Source organism: Paramisgurnus dabryanus, chromosome 7, assembly GCF_030506205.2.
Source record: "Paramisgurnus dabryanus chromosome 7, PD_genome_1.1, whole genome shotgun sequence".
Classification (NCBI taxonomy): Eukaryota; Metazoa; Chordata; class Actinopteri; order Cypriniformes; family Cobitidae; genus Paramisgurnus; species Paramisgurnus dabryanus.
In genome coordinates, this window is record NC_133343.1 from 5,908,795 (window position 1) to 5,925,206 (window position 16,412).

General features: G+C 37.8%; 1 protein-coding gene across 5 annotated transcripts in view; it reads right to left on the minus strand.

The window, feature by feature from the left end:
- Nucleotides 1-1,856: 1,856 nt before the first annotated feature.
- The window catches only part of plppr2b (phospholipid phosphatase related 2b), a 55,541-nt gene continuing 40,985 nt past the window's right edge, over nucleotides 1,857-16,412 (minus strand). For 2 of the 5 annotated variants that reach the window (XM_065293715.2, XM_065293720.2), the window contains 5 exons: nucleotides 12,350-12,470; nucleotides 12,008-12,258; nucleotides 9,817-9,993; nucleotides 7,447-7,586; nucleotides 1,857-7,166 (listed from right to left, as the gene is read on the minus strand). In XM_065293715.2, coding sequence (XP_065149787.1) covers nucleotides 7,055-7,166; nucleotides 7,447-7,586; nucleotides 9,817-9,993; nucleotides 12,008-12,258; nucleotides 12,350-12,470 — 801 coding nt within the window. In that variant the 3' untranslated portion in view covers nucleotides 1,857-7,054. Of the gene's footprint in view, nucleotides 7,167-7,430; nucleotides 7,587-9,816; nucleotides 9,994-12,007; nucleotides 12,259-12,349; nucleotides 12,471-16,412 lie in introns of all 5 variants that reach the window. The other 3 variants (XM_065293716.2, XM_065293719.2, XM_065293718.2) reach the window with 3 other exon arrangements.

Sequence of the window (16,412 nt, forward strand, 5' to 3'; positions counted from 1 at the left end):
TAAATCAACTGTGTGGGCGTGGCTAAACGACACAACTTGTCGCCATCACCCCTCAATTTAATAGGTGTATTCTTGCGGCGCTGCGCAGACTGATCGGCATATGACATCAGAGCTCTCGCGGTACTTTAATATCATACGCTGACAGGTCTGCGCAGCGTCTCGCTCAAAAGTAAAATAAATTAATGATAAACACCTGGAAATAAACAAAAAATATACAGTGATGCAAACCATTCAGATTTTTTTTTTTAGGATTTTGACATTTAAAGAGTAAAATTTGTATTGCAAAATGTATTAGCAATCAATGCTTGGAAGTGTTTACACTGGGTATGTTTCCATAAAAGCACGCAAGATTGAAAAAACCAGCTAGCATAATCTGGTAAACTGGTTTTAGCTGGTCTCCCAGCTTGGTTTTACTGGTGTAGCAAGCTGTCTAGGTGTTTTGGTCACTTTTTAAGATGGACTTGGCTGGTCAGGCTGGAAGACCAGGACCCGGTTTTTCAAAAGGTTTAATCCGGATAAAATTGATCAGGATTTAGTAATCCTTATTTTGCTATATATATATATATATATATATATGTATTGTTTTTGGTCAATTTTGACAGCTCAATTTTGACAGCTGGCCATTTTTTTATGGCCAAACTCTTTCTACTTTGCTACTAAAAGACTGAATACGTAAAGCATAAATAAATAAAATTAAAACTTTATTAATAAATAGGATATCTTGTAAGATTCTGCATGATCCAAATATAGTATTATTTGATACATTTTTAAAGTTTTCATTACATTTTGGGCATGAAATCCATGCTGAATCCACGCTGGGATCAGTTTAATCCAGATTTTTTGGATGAAAGTGATCCAAATCCTACAAAAAAAGTTCAGAAAAACCCAAACTAAAAGTTTGATCCGGATCAAAACCAAGATTGGATTACGTGATCTAATCCGTTTATGTAATCCGTTTTTTCTTTTGAAAAACCCATTTTCAAGATTTGATCCAATCCGTTATCCAAAATCCTAGTGGATTACTTTTGAAAAACCGGGCCCAGCTGATCCACCAGCTTTGCCAGGCTGGGAAGACCAGCTTAATCCAGCTTCTGCCACCTTAAACCAGCTACCAGCTTATGCTTGTATTACTACAGTTAAAACAAAAAAAAAAACATGGTTACAGTAGTTAAACCACGATAACCACAAAATAAACATATAATAATCAATACACCATGGTTACCTTACTTTGACCACAAAAAACACAGTTAATTTTCTTAAAGGTGCAGTGTGTAAATTTTAGCGGCATCTAGTGGTGAGGTTGCGAATTGCAACCAACGGCTCAGTCCACTGCTCACCCCTCGCTTTTAAAACACATAGAGAAGCTACGGTAGCTGCCACCGGACAATCACGTCATTGTCGGAGACAACTTTATCCCACAGTTTGTCTGTTAAAGGCTGCGGTAGAAACGTGGCGGCACAAAATGGCGACTTCCATGTGAGGGGACCCTCTGTGTATGTAGATAAAAACGTCTCATTCTAAGGTAATAAACACATAACAGTTCATTATGAAAGGTCTTTATACACCCCATGATAATATAGTTTTATATATTATTTTGCATTTCTGTCAAGAGATCCTTCTAAAAATTACACACTGCACCTTTAAGGGTCTTGGTTTCAGTTTTTTTATATAATTTTTTTTTTATCATGTTTATAAAAACATTGACTTTAGAGAGAGAGAGAATTAAATATGAAGCGCTTTACACTTTTATGTAAACTAGGTAATGTATTTAATCTGGGTAAAGCAAAATTATGTCAGGAAGGCCGTACATTTATGATGCTTATAGGTCACACATTATAAAAAACAACATGTTTAATGCATGAGGGTCACATAAGTGCAGAAAAACTGCTGCTGGTGGGTGTTTGTGGGTAAAGGAATGCAAAGCTTTGTCTGTACCTGCAACCCTGCAGTGATTTACTCAATAGTTTAAAAGTCATGCTGTGGAGCTGGATAGAGAGAGTAACATGATAGTGATATGAAAGAGGTCGATCCGGAATGTCCGTGAGTCACCCACAAGATATCATGAAACACTCAGGTTGTTCAATAAACATGTGATTGTGTTTCCAGTGGAGCACAGAGAGTTTTAAAGAGCTCCAAAAAAGCACAATAAAAGTAGCCTACATACCAAGTCTTCCAAAGCTGTACTATATTTATTAAGTATTGTTTTATTTTGTTTTTATATCTGGTGACAAAAATAACAGAGAAGGTCATTGAAATAAGAGATAACTGTGACAAAACAAAAAAACCTTCACATTACCAAACATAAGTATGTGTGTACCTGCCTCAGGTGCATTGATTCTCCCTTATATGGTATGAGAGAGAGGCAAACGCTAAGGCAGAGATCTAAAAGGGCGTGGCTTGTTTTTAGCATTACCCCACCATCCCACCCACTCTTCATCATCTTCTTTTCTGCCCATCATCTGCCACGCTCAATGGTATGAAGGATAAAGAGATAAAATTAGCAAGAAAAGACTTGTCACTGCCGCACCACATGCCAAATAGGAAGACAGCGAATGAGATTTATCAACAACGCTTGCAGCTTAATCAGCTGTATTGTGTTTCCCAGACGATGTGTCCGTAATCTTATCTATGGAGGAAATGCCGTGCATGCGCAGGGTTTGTGTTACTCGAGATGATGCTGAGCATGAATAAAGTTTTCTGTGCAATAGTTTGTATTTGTCATGTTGTCTCATTCACTTCCTGTTTGATGCAGTTTGTTTCCTGTCGATTCGACGCCCAGAGGGAGACGAGACAACTGCTCGGTTGAGATATCACATCAGTGTCCTGCAGTGCGATGTGCTGCGGCATCTAAAAATATTTTTAACATCATTCTGAAAAAACATCAAGGCGATGGTGAAAATGGACAAAAATTTGAAATAAATAAATTCATGTGCAACGCATTGACTTCCATAGTAGGAAAAACTAAATACTATGAAAGTCAATGGTGCTCAAACATGGTTTGCTTACAAACACGGCTCAAAATATCTTCCTTTGTGCTCAGCCGAACAAAGAAATTTATATAGGATTATGAACAACTTGAGGGTGGGTAAATGATGACAACATTTTCATTTTTGAGTGAACTATCCCTTTAACAAAGTCGCCGAAGTATTATGTGCAACCACATGAAAGGTACAGTGCCTTTGGTAAATAACTGTGTGCAAATGTTGAGCCATAAATTTATCCTTCCTGCCATTTATAAAACATTCGTATTTGTTATAAAAAAATTCACATATCAAGCACCAGCAGGGGGCAATATTCAATCATTATTTCAAGCCATTTCTTTTAATTAAATGTTTAATTAACAGTTCGTTTGATCTGCAAGAATCATTTCATATTGAACATTTTACAAAATGAAAGGGAGCTAAACCTGAACAGTCACATCCAAGCACCATGTTACACACAGAGGCTTCAGCTCTCTTCCCTCAGTGGATGTACTGTGTAGAAAATGCCGGCTTACAAAAAAGCCAAAAACATCTATAGACAAAATGTCTTCGCAGAATATTTCCCTCTGTGCCATCTCTTATAGTAACTCAACGCGTGTAAGTCCGGTAAATGCGGTAGAATTAGTTATGTTATAATACAATATCATTTTTGTCAATGTGAAAAAGAAAGCTATTTACAAAATCTAGACTAAGACAGTTCAGGTTGTCAGTAATGGAGTCTGGCTGGTGATACAGATTCACATTAAAGTCCGTGTAAAGTGTTTTCACAGAAAAATGTTACATTAACCTCCCAGCCAAATTTGAATGATCAAATAAATAAAATAAGTTATCAAAATTTAACAGGAAGGTTTCTCTGCTTTCTACCGGTGGGGGTCTGCGCTGAAACCACGCCCACTTGTTGGATGCTCGCGATTTGTGTTATGCTGCGTACACACCAAACATGAAGCATCGCGTCCCTCACCCTACATTACTCACAGGATTTAACTTTATGTTATGAGTTCAATATTTTCAACTTGCGCAAAGACGCGTTTGAGGTGAACAGCATGTGATTTTGCATCAATTGCCCCGTCCGATTCGCATTACTTGCATCACGTCTATTCGTGTCGTTGCATTGACTTTCTACTCGAGCAAATCTTTGAATTTGCATTGGGTGTCTACACCCATTAAGGGGGTCGCACACCGAGCAAGAAGCACTGCGCCATGTATCTAATGCTGCGTTCACACCACACGCAAAGCATTGCGTTCCTTGCACTAGATTACTTGCGGGATTATAACTTTGGATCTTACGTCTTTGCATTTTTTTTTATGATGCTCTTGCAGGCAGTGAACATACAGTAAAAATCAAATACATTATTTTCTATGAATGTACACACACTGGCGATGTCTGACTAGGACGCATCACGTCAGGTAAAAAACATATGCGTTGCATTTATTCATAGACATTTCCACTTTTAACAGTAAGAACAAAGATAAGCCATGTTGAGGAGTGATTTAACTCAAACTTTAACAAAAGTCGCTGTCTATTCACTGCTGGTCCTCTCAAATCATATACAACCAGATTCTTCTTTGTTGGTGGTATTACTGGCAAAGCTATTACTTTTTTGGCTGTAATTCTGCGTTTACACCAGACACGGTAGAGGCGGCAAGCGAGAGTGATTTCAATGTTAAGTCAATGTGAAGACGCGTTGACATGTGTAGCGGGCATGGTAGATGCGTCTCTGTCTAATTTGCGTGTCTAGTTAGCGCGAATGGCGCAAATTGAGTGCCATGCGCGGAACGCGCGAATTGTGCATTTTGCGTATAATGTGAATTTGCGTTTGACGCCCTAGTTGGAAAATTTGAACTTTGACGGATTTTCGCGCCGGGTTAAACAAACAGGAGCCTGCTTGCTGCTGTGGCGGCAGCTCATTCAGCATGAAGGCTTGATATTGTCTTTGAGCAGTCACCCGGAGCTATACGACACAAGATCTTATTTCTATAGAGACAGGAATGAAAAGGACCTCGCTTGGAAGAGTGTCAGTTAGGACATCGGGCAACCTGGTAAGTTGTAAATACACGTTTCACTTGTGAGTCACGTGACATTTATCGACCCGCACCGTTTATTTCCCCCTATAGTAAGGTGACTAAATACAAACCGGTAACTCTGTCGATAAATGCACAATCAACATCAGCCATCCTGTAAACAGACAAGCAGAGCACTTGCCCCTCCCACAAGAAGCGGATTTTGCCTCTGACACGCATCAAATGCTTGCTTTTCCGCGCGTCTACTTTGCTCTTGACGCGCAAATGCATTCAAACGGTTTATGCAGCGAACTAGGTGCAGTAGACGCGATTTTGACACCTGAAAAACGGTTGGTGTAAACGCAGCATTACACTGATACTGTTGTTACATGTGGCGTGGATAATGCATACTAGTGGTCGGCATGTGTAATTGCATATCAACGTGGGTGACGACTCAGAATGGAGTCTACTGCATGGAGGCTAAAGGGCTCATTATAGTCGTGCGTAGGTCCTACGGCGTAGGTTCCGCATCGGTTTTCATTTATACTTTTGCGTCATCGTCCGCGTCGACTGCTGGTAGGCAGTATCCACGCGTGTAACCACAGTAGCAGCGCGACCGTCAAAGAAGAAGAAGTTAACCCACAAACGAAGAAGAAACACCAACTTGTTGTGTATGATTAAAGAAGACCAGCAATGATGGAAGTAAATAAACAGCGACTTGGCTTATCTTTGTTTTCACCGTCACAAACGGAAATACCTTTGACACAGTTTTTTTACCTGACGGGAGGGGTTTTGGTGAACCAATCACAGCGCTTGCAGTCCGCGTAGAACTGACGCGCTGTTAAAATTTTTGCGAGGTGCACCTAAGGCTACGCAGAGCTACTCACAGGCTACGAATAGCCTACGCCATAGCTACAAATAGCCTACGCTGTAGCTACGACGTAAAAGTTACGCACGACTATAAATCGGGCTTTAGTCGTATGACCTACGACAACTATAATGAGCCCTTAAGCTCGCTCTTAAATTGCGGCGCTTTTCCCTCTGTGTGCAACCCCCTTTTGACTCCCAATTCTCTGAAATAACTTTACATGGACTTTAAACCTTAGGTTGAAACCTAAGGTAATATCTTGCAATGTCTACAGTCTAAGAAAGAATGTGTTAATTTTTTACACATTTTTTTGTGTTATGCTTTTAACAAATTATGTGCCATTTGTGATCAAATAAAACACAAAATGTGTTAAAAGTAACACAAAATGTGTGTATTCTGGAACAATGTATCCGTTCTAAGAGTGTATCTGTCTTCTGGATTATTATATCAATCCATTGTGTCAGCGAATCAATTATAATATGTAAATAATAAATTAGCTATATAAATTAAAAATGAAAAACATTCACATTATATACACAACATAAAATATATAACATTTGCTACATCCTTTACATATGTATCACTTTTAAATTCCAGCTAATCGCGCTGAAATCCTCTTTACTATGTATAATAGTTTTGAAAATGATCTCTGTATACAACCTAGACTCTTGGAGTAATTCAACATCTTTTCATGTTATCCTTAACCATAACCTGTTGTCATAAAAATAGTGCTAAACTATAAAACGATCTATCGGTTCCCTTTCAAATACATTTACTAATAGTTTGCTACATTCTTCCAATATCTCTACATTTCAAAAATAGACCCCATATTATTATTTTTGTCATATTTTCAACATTGTAAGCTAGTGAATTGTTTTAAATGTCACAGTTGATATTCAGTTCCCCTATGGCTGTTAAAGAAAGAGAGTTTTTTTGGAATGGACACAGAATGTCTTAATTATTAATGTTAATGCAAAATTAAATACGTGGACGATTATCGTCAGCTTTCATAAAAAAACAGTCTACACTAAGGACAAACCAAGAGGATTCAGGCAAACCACAATGAATGATATTGCTGTCATTGTCTCTGTCATCCATTAGGGGGCAGCAGAGGTGAGTATGGTGAAGCTCTAGACCTGAGTTGAGTATGATCTTATGAGAGAGGGTCTAGGGCGGGAACGGGTGGTATATTCGGACGGCGTGTCTAGACTGCGCTGGAGATGGAGCGACGTGAGTGGATGAGCACATCGGGAGGGGCGGGGACCAGGTATGGCTGATGGTCATGTGATGCCTGTGTACAAAACTCCTGGAACCTGCTGAGGACAAAAAACAAAACATTTCTGATTACCATTTTAAGGAGCCACTAATACGCATTAGGACTACATTTGAAGCATTTAACATTTAGCAGACACTTCTCCTGCATTAAATCTATATAATTTATCAGTCTGTGTTTTCTGGCATTGAACCCATTGTGTCAAGAGACAGGAAATAAATGTTTATCAAAAGTATAGCAGGTTACTGATTTTCCATGCCTCCCCTCCTTATTCTGGTGCCCAATGCACCCACCCTTAACCCCTTACCTGAGGGCCACTTAACTTTTCGAGTGGACTTTCGACGCAGGGCATGGCAACCATGGGCATGTTGAGTGGGGGATCTGGACGCGAAGGTTGCACGGGTGGAGGCATGGGTGGGAGCGGAGGCTGCGTCTGCTGGAAGTTATTGATCACACATGTGACCTGGAGGTGTAAAACGACAGAAGGGAATGTAAATGTCGATTACAGAGATGTACAAGGGGATGATTAAATCTGCCCTTTGTGGATTAAGGATTATAAATCCAGAGCATGTTTTAAGAGGATGATGAAGCCGATGTATTAGCTGCGTGCACATTAAACATATGTGTTAATATTAGTTTATAAACAGGTATGTGATTTTATCAAATATCTCACTGTGATAGTCAGAACTTGACATGGTTGCTCCCTAATTTGCATAGACTCTGGTATAAATAGTGCATAGCAAGTAATAGTACATTGAAAGTTATATACTAAAGATGACCATATTATATTTTCGATGAATTATTGAAGGATACACCATTGAATGGCTTGGGTTGATAATACAGGTAAACAGCGTACGGCAAGACCTTCAGTAAACAATAAATGCTTTTCAAAAAAAAATTTGGTCAATGATATATCTGTGGGATCTAAATGGCCTGAGGCCGGCATAAACGGCGCATTCACACGGAGCGTAAGCTTAACGCTTAACAGAAGGCTTGTCTGAAGAGTGGCCAACAGCCAATCACAGTGGCCGCTACACATGCTCCGGCTCTGCCTAGGTTATTTGCATAATAGGCGAATATGATTGGCTGACGCACGCGTTGCCGCTTGAAAAGTTGAGACTTCTGCCGCGAGCAACAGCAGTCACGCGGTGCCGACGGATCCACAATTCAGTTCGCCAGCGCTTGACATCACCCATTAAAAGTGAATGGGAAGCGTCAACGCTTACGCCCCGTGTGAATGCCCCGTAAAGGTACATTGTGTAACTTTTATAACTTTTATAATTATATTATCAGTGGTGTATAAAGACCTTACAAAATGAACTGTACTGTTTTTATTACCTGAGAATGAGCAGCATTTATCTACATACACTGTGGGTCCCCCTACATGGAATGCCCTGTCCCAAATGGCACACTCCGGACTTGTGGTCCTCCTCAGAGTCCACACTTTGATGACATCATGAAGTGCAGACCCTAGGGACCCTTGGTTCGAGTCCAAGAGTTTGCACCGAAGTTGTATTTTGCGACAGACTCGAGCATCACGCCGGAAATAGGAGAGAGAAGTTGCCAATCAGTGTGAACTCCTCCCTTCCGTTGTCTTCGTCAAAGACCGCATCAAGGGTTCAAAGGGGGCGCTCATGAGCACACTTCGGAGCGTAAAAATGACAAATGGGACCCGGACTTGTAGACTAAGCGAGCATGAGCAATTTAAGGCCACGACACCTAAAGTCCACATGAAGTGCGCTATTTGGGACAGGGCAGAAGTCACCGTCATGTTTCAACAGTAGCCCTAAATGGACAAATTGCTCTAAAGAGCGTGTTTTGTCACTACGTTGTTTCAGACAATGACGTGTTTATCCTGTGGCTACCGTAGCTTTTCCTCATCTACTTTGTACTTCGTGATCATCAACAAACAAACTAAAACTAATTATTAATTTTGATGGCATTGATAAACCTGTGGTGGTCTTCTGTGAAGGGGAAGAAGCATAAACTATTTACGCGAAAGTCAATCGGCAAAGGAAAAATGCCGCCTGTTGCTTGTTCTCACATGACAGCATCAAGCTTCTGTCATGCTAACACATTGACCCCAGGGATCTTATGAACAACTTTCCATTATTTTACTCGAAGTCAACGAAAATCAAGCAGGACCAAAACATTTTACAGCTGATCGCTGTCAAAAAAGTTCAGCGATGACATCACAAGGATGACAGCAGCAATGACAGCGTTCTTAATATGTTTTTATTAATGCCATTAATGTTTATTTTTTTCAAATCCATGTATACCACTAGTCAACTAAATTAATATAACAAGGCAAAGATGAATGCACATTTATATATTGATTTAATAGATTTATTGCATTTTGCGGAGAAAAAAAATCAGTTTTTATAATAAATCTTTGAAAAACTAATTATGGATTTTAATTTTTAATGTTATTATAACCTAAAGATGCTATGTGAAAGTTTGTAACAAAAAATTGTGTTTTCATCTTGTCGCTTTCTTGGTATAGAAAACACATTTTTACCCAAATCAGTCATAATGGACGTATTGCGTTTTGGAACCAAACTCTTCATATATTATTTGTCTGCATTAAGATGCAGCCCTAAACCGAAGAATAATCAGTCTGCCTTTGGGAATGAGCTAAAATTGACTCAGACTGCACTTCAAATCAAAGATCTCCCGGGATGCCAGATCCTCACCAGAAATGCTGCAATGGATCCCCCGGTGAGATATCCAGCCAGAACATCAGACCAGTGATTACGGTACTCAGCTACACGCACAATGCCCACCAGTACAGCCAATGAGATGAGAGTCAGACACAGAGTGGGTTTGGCCAGCCTCGTGCCTTTTGTCCGCCACACCAGAGTTACATACATCTGCAAAAACCACACAAACATTTGTTCAGACTAACATACTACCATACTATTACTATTTCTGCATTATATGTGACCCTAAACCATAAAACCAGTCATACGAGTAAATGTTTTTAAATTGAAAGCTGAATAAAAAGATCTGGAATCTGAATGTGCAAATGGGTCAATGACGTGACGTTAATTATTTTGTGTCCGTATGGTTCAATTAAATTTAAAAACGTTAAAATTTCAAAATAAATTTGCAGATTACTTGCATACATTCATTCTTTTTTTAAGGACCAAGTCTAAAATTTCTGGTTTTATTCATTTTGAAAGAATATTTGGAGGATAATTGCAAAAATGTCAATGTGGTGTAACCCGTCTGTGTCAATTAGTGTATCTAGTATTTTTTTAAATGAAAATATAAATATATTCATAAAAAATGTGGAATAAAATGTATTCATCGAGTTTAGTGTAAAATTTTTTCCAATTGTCAAAGATTATTTAGAAAACAGAGCTGTTTTTAGCATATGTTAGTACAAATATTACAAAAATGCATTAAAATTTACATTTAGAAATAACTAATAAAATTATATTTTAAAAATATTTTTTTTGATGATTACACTTACATGCCAAGTATTTAATATTGCTCATTCTTTGGTGCACTTGGCGGTTACAACATTTGACATTTTCAGGTCCATTCAGTCTTAACATTCATAAAAAATGGTGCAAATGTCATTTTTTATTGCATACAATTAACATAAATACACTGTGCATTGAAATAAACCTGATGCGTGCTTTTTAAACAAATTTTTAAAAAGATTTTTGAATTTCTCATCTTGCCAAACCGTTTTTGTCACCGACCCAAATATTGAGAAAAGTTGTCCAAATGAAGTCCTTAGCAACACATAAAGATAAATACATTTTGTTATATATTTATGGTAGTAAATGTACAAAATATCTTCATAGAACATGATCTGCATTTAACATCCTAATGATTTTAGCATTAAAAAAATCTATATTTTGACCCATACAATGAATCGCTGGCTATTGCTTCAAATACACCCATGCGACTTATGACTGGTTTTGTGGTCCACAGTCACATAGCTTGTGCAGGCAGTACACTGAGCACAGTATAGGCTTACACATTTTGGGTATGCATGAGCAACCCTGATGACCTACATTTTCCAAAATGTGCAGTATACAGTGCAACAGTGCATGCAATGCTGCATCCCACAATGCAATGTGCCCAACCTTCTATTTCCAGTGTTTAATAAGTGAATAAGAAGAAATATCAACCATGAAAATTTAAAACCAAAACTTTTCTAAACAAATTTGAGTCGAATACAACATGCCCTAAGTTGAAGTGCAATGTTATGAGGTCAAGTGACAAATATATGATGTTATCGACAGTTGCACATACTTATTCATTTAGCTGACGCTTTTATACAAAGCGACTTACAATTGCTATATATGTCAGGTCGCACGCCTCTGGAGCAACTAGGGGTTAAGTGTCTTGCTCAGGGACACAATGGTATGAGTATGATAACTAGTGTACAGTATACAGTCGAAGTCAACCATGGCCGTAGCAAGGGTTTGAAAATTAGTGCGTTCCAGCGTGTTAAGAGTTAACAAATGCTATCTGAAAAAAGTGAACTGAAATACACTTAGTAAATTTACTTGTCTTTCAGAAATAAATCAGAAACATCGCAACAGTACCCTGGACCTACTCCTCACTTTAAAAATGTCCCAAAGTGTCACAATAACTGTTAAAACAATAAATACTACGTCTAAAGAGGGTTTTAATAATGGGATCTGGCAACGCTGCGAATGCTGCACCTGCACAATTTCCGTAATTTTATGCTAATACAGCAAACTGTCAAAACGTAATTATATACGCAGATGCCAGGATGCCAAATTTCATTTTTTAATATGAAACATTTTAAGAGGTTCGGACCTTGGTGACCTCACCAATACCCTCAACCTAATATCCATGCTAAAAACATTTTTCCCATCTCATGTTTGATTTGATTCTCACCACGGTGTAGACAGCCGAGTACATACTCAACGCTGCGTCCTTCGAGGGGAAGGATTTGCGGGCGGTGGTGATAAGGTAAGGGTTACCGGTGCACGCCCGCCGCTCCGTTATGTACTGCAGGGGTGAATGGCATCCCAGTGCAGTGTAATTTGGCCGGCAAGTGGACAGGAAGTGAGGTGTCTGGTTTCCTGTCACCACCTGTCCAGCGTTAGCAAAGATAGTGGTGGTGAAAAGACCAAAGGAGTACACGCCTATGAGTGAGTGAGAGAGAGAGAAAAGAAATAAACAACATTAATTTGAGCTAAAAAACGGCAAAAGGAAAAAATGTGGTGCATTGCTTACCAAGGAAACGGACAATGCGCCTTAGTAACGGGTTGAAATAGCAGCAGTCAGCTGTAACAATTGTCTTCTCCTGCATCGCCTCGGGTTTAGTGAAGAAAGATGTCAGCTCACCCAACAGTATCTACAGCGGACAGAGAGCAGATATCTCAGATGCTAACAGATGACTTCTCGTGGAGAAACACAATATATTTATGCTCCTTAAAACGAATAAACTCATTCCAAAATGTACAGCGAATCATTTATCATTGTCAAGAGTTTTCTTGCTGCGAACCACAATTTATGAGAATTGATGAGAATTTGGTCCATATTTTCATGAGAATGACGGATTCTCATTTACAGTCCTATAAATGTATAAATGTTAAATGCAGCGGCACAGCTGAGACATGCCACACATATATTTAAATACCTCAACATTCATAAACCATGACTCTTTATAAATGAAAAATGTCTTCACAGGAAAAGCAAACACCACATTTACTTGATACCAATGTCCTTTTTAATATCTATTCAACTGATAAAATCATCATGACCAGTGATTGTAAACATCTAACGCAGAACAATGCATTCTTTATAAAGGATATTTGTGACCCTCCCTCTGAAAACCCACTGGGTCTCATTCACTAAGCATGCGTAGGCACAAATTGTTCGTAAAATGTGCGTACAGACGTTTTAATAACAAATCATGATTCAACAAAAACTTTCATACTAAAATGTATTTTAAATGTATGCAAAAACGTAAGAACAACTTAGACCACTCATACAAAATAATCATGAACGAGGAAAATATATATAAAATATTTAACACAGATATATATTATAGGGTTCTTTTTCCTTGTTCATGATTATTGCGTACTTGTGGTCTAAGTTGTTCTTACATTATTGAAAACATTTAGAGGAAATTTTAGTATAAAAGTTTTTGTCGATTCATGATTTGTTAGTTAAAACGTCCAAACGCATATTTCACAAACAAATACATGCGTATGCATGCTTAGTGAATGAAACCCATTGTTTTGTGATTTACTCTATATAAAGTCATCTTACATAATGTAAAGAACATTCTGTGAAAATATAACCATACTATCTTAAATATTGTAAGGTCATGTCTAAGATTGATGCTTTTGATGCTCATAATCTCATAATCAGATTATTAGACTTTAACCAGGGTCACATTTAACCAAAGTTATTGAATATAATAAGATTGAGCATTCCTATTACTATGAAGGGGACAATGCATCGCTCAATATAGCAACAGAAGTCCTGGCTTGCAGTTAAATGAACCAATCATCAATCGATAAAGACTTGACAGAGGGTCTCATGAGGTGCTTGCCAACCTGCATTGTAAAAAGTTGGTTCAACAAATTACCTGCTTGCAAGTTATATATTGGTTGAGACCACAACAATTTTTATTTAATTTTACTTTTTTCACTGCAAAAAATGACTTTCGTACTTAGTATTTGTGACCAAAAATACAAGCAAAACAAACTTGGAGAAAGTCATTTTTTTCTTAAATGTTTTCTTAAAAAAGTAAACTTATTTCAAGATTTTTTTTCTTACCCCATATACTAAAAATACTAAGTAAGAAAGTCATTTTTTGCAGTGTTGAGTAAACTAATGTTTTAAAGTTGAATGAACTCAAAACTTTAAGGCAACCAGGGGCCGGATTCACAAAAATGTCATTCGACAAAAATAATAACTTAAGAAGCTTTTTTGAGAATACAAAATATTCTTAAAGGACAAGTTCGGTGTTTTACACTTAAAGCCCTGTTTTCAGATTGTTTATGATGAAATAGAACGATTTTGACTGAAATTTCGACATATGCGGCTGCCCCAAGAATTTTTGGGTGTTTGTATTTCACCTCCCACCTTTACAATGGGTTTAATGGTGCACTGGAACAATCCTTTCTAAAATGCATTAAACTTTCGTTTACAAAGACGTGAAACTCACCGAGTGGTCAGGGGTGTTCACTGGTATGCTCACACAAAAATCGCTGCAAAATACGCCAAAGTTATAATTTTTTCTTATAAAATAAATGTTTATTAATGTATTTTTGTTGTTTTTGATTGAGGTAAACTGTATTACAGCACGTGTAATGTAAATTAAAGCACATGTAATGTTATTAATTAAAAGTAAAGGAGATACCATGTTGGCATGCTTTTTAATGTGGTGTATTTGACATCTGCTATTGATGGGGACGAGACCGCCTATGCTGAGTGAGTCAAGACCGTGTCTTTGAAGGGTTGAGACGGGGTCGAGACAGAGTCCGTTGGTTTTAAAATACAGTCGAGTCTGAGTCGTGACCGAGTCGAGACCAAGACCATAAAAACATGTCAGTTTTCATATTCATGATTTAATATCACCCCAGTTAATAATCAACAGTAAGGCCTACGGACTTAGCTAGATTAAGAATTGTTAAGAGGAGCAGTCTTAACGTCCTAATACGGACTATTCTTTTACTATCATTTAAAATCACATGCATCATCATCTGGCAGTATCTTTGCATTGCACCATGGGATGTCATTTTCAAATAATGCCTTTCAACATTGCATTTTATTATTATTGTTATGTGTGTTTTTTTTACATGAACATAAAAAAGCGTTGGTCTTGAGGATTCGGTCTGAAATTACGAGTCCTTCTCCTCCCATTGTGGTCCGAGACGAGTCCGAGAAAGCAGAAACCGAGACTCAAGTACTACATCACTAACATCTGCAATAAAGTAACAAAATTAAATAAATAAAAATAATATATTAACCCATTTATGAAGTAAAATTAACCAAATGTTTAAATAAAAATCAAACCAGCCTTTGGGTTAAAAAACCCATTTTCAGGGTTAAAATTAACAATCCAACTTGATGGGTCAAATAAGCCCAGCGTGTGTTCTGTCCAATATTTACCCAGCCGTTGGGCTAAAAACAAATTGGGTTGTGTTTTTTAGAGTGCATATAAATGTTTTTTTTTGGTATTTCAGTTGCATCAATTTTATCCGCGATAAATGTAAACGCAATCTCTGCCTCTGCTGACATTTGTGTTCGACCGGACTGTGAGATTGGTGAAGTACCCTGCAGTCCAGCCAGTTCCAGTTCCCATTTCCTTTAATTTTATTTTCCTGGTTTGTGGATTGCATGCCTGTGTTTTAACCTCTGCCGGTTTATGGACTTACAATTGTGAATTACACTTCAATAAAGCAATTGGATGCTCATTCTGCGCGTCCTTGTAATCCAAAACTTAGTCATAGGCATAGATGTTAAAAACGGATACTTCAGTCAGGAATTTCAGAATTCCCAGTTACAGCTTTGGATCTGACCTGGCTTTCTACATATTGACATCTTAATTACTTTAAGCAGACTGAAAAGTCTTAAGTATTTAACCTCCACAGATCTGAATATCAAGGTCAGTGTGTATTAAAAGTACTTGTTGTTATCATCCACTATTATCTGTGATAAAAGTTCTCCTATCTGAATTGTAATGCTCAGTGAATCCATTAATGCCACTCTAACTCTCTCTCCGTGAGAAAAAAAATGGAAATTATTCAGGGACGTCAATGAACAAATCTCTGTGAGTAACCTTCAAATGTTCACTGAGGTGCTTGGAGTGATTTTGTGTGTGTGGCATATTGAAGCGGTTTAAGAGCTCTTGTGAAATAACAAAGAGAGAAAGAGAACATTTTTGACATATGCGAGATCTCTGCCGAGATGAACCGGGAGCCATTCTGCTTTTAAATCCTTAACACACATCATGATTCTGAAGAGCTTTACAACTCTTGCAAAGAGTTAAATTCATGAACACACACATAGTTGCACACTTAGCAAAGTGCAGTTCATTTATGCAAATGAGGGTTGTTTTTTGTTTCCAAATTTTCTCAAGTTTTTGGCATTTTGTGAAGAGCAAATGTCAGGTTTAATATCACTGACACTAAATACTATTTGTTGTATAATGTGTTGTAACACATAATGACATGACATTGAAGGTGGGCAAGCATAAATGAGTTGAAATATACAAAGGAGGGCATGATTATTTAGTAAATAAATATAATTTCTGTCTGTTCATTTACATCTTCAGCAGATG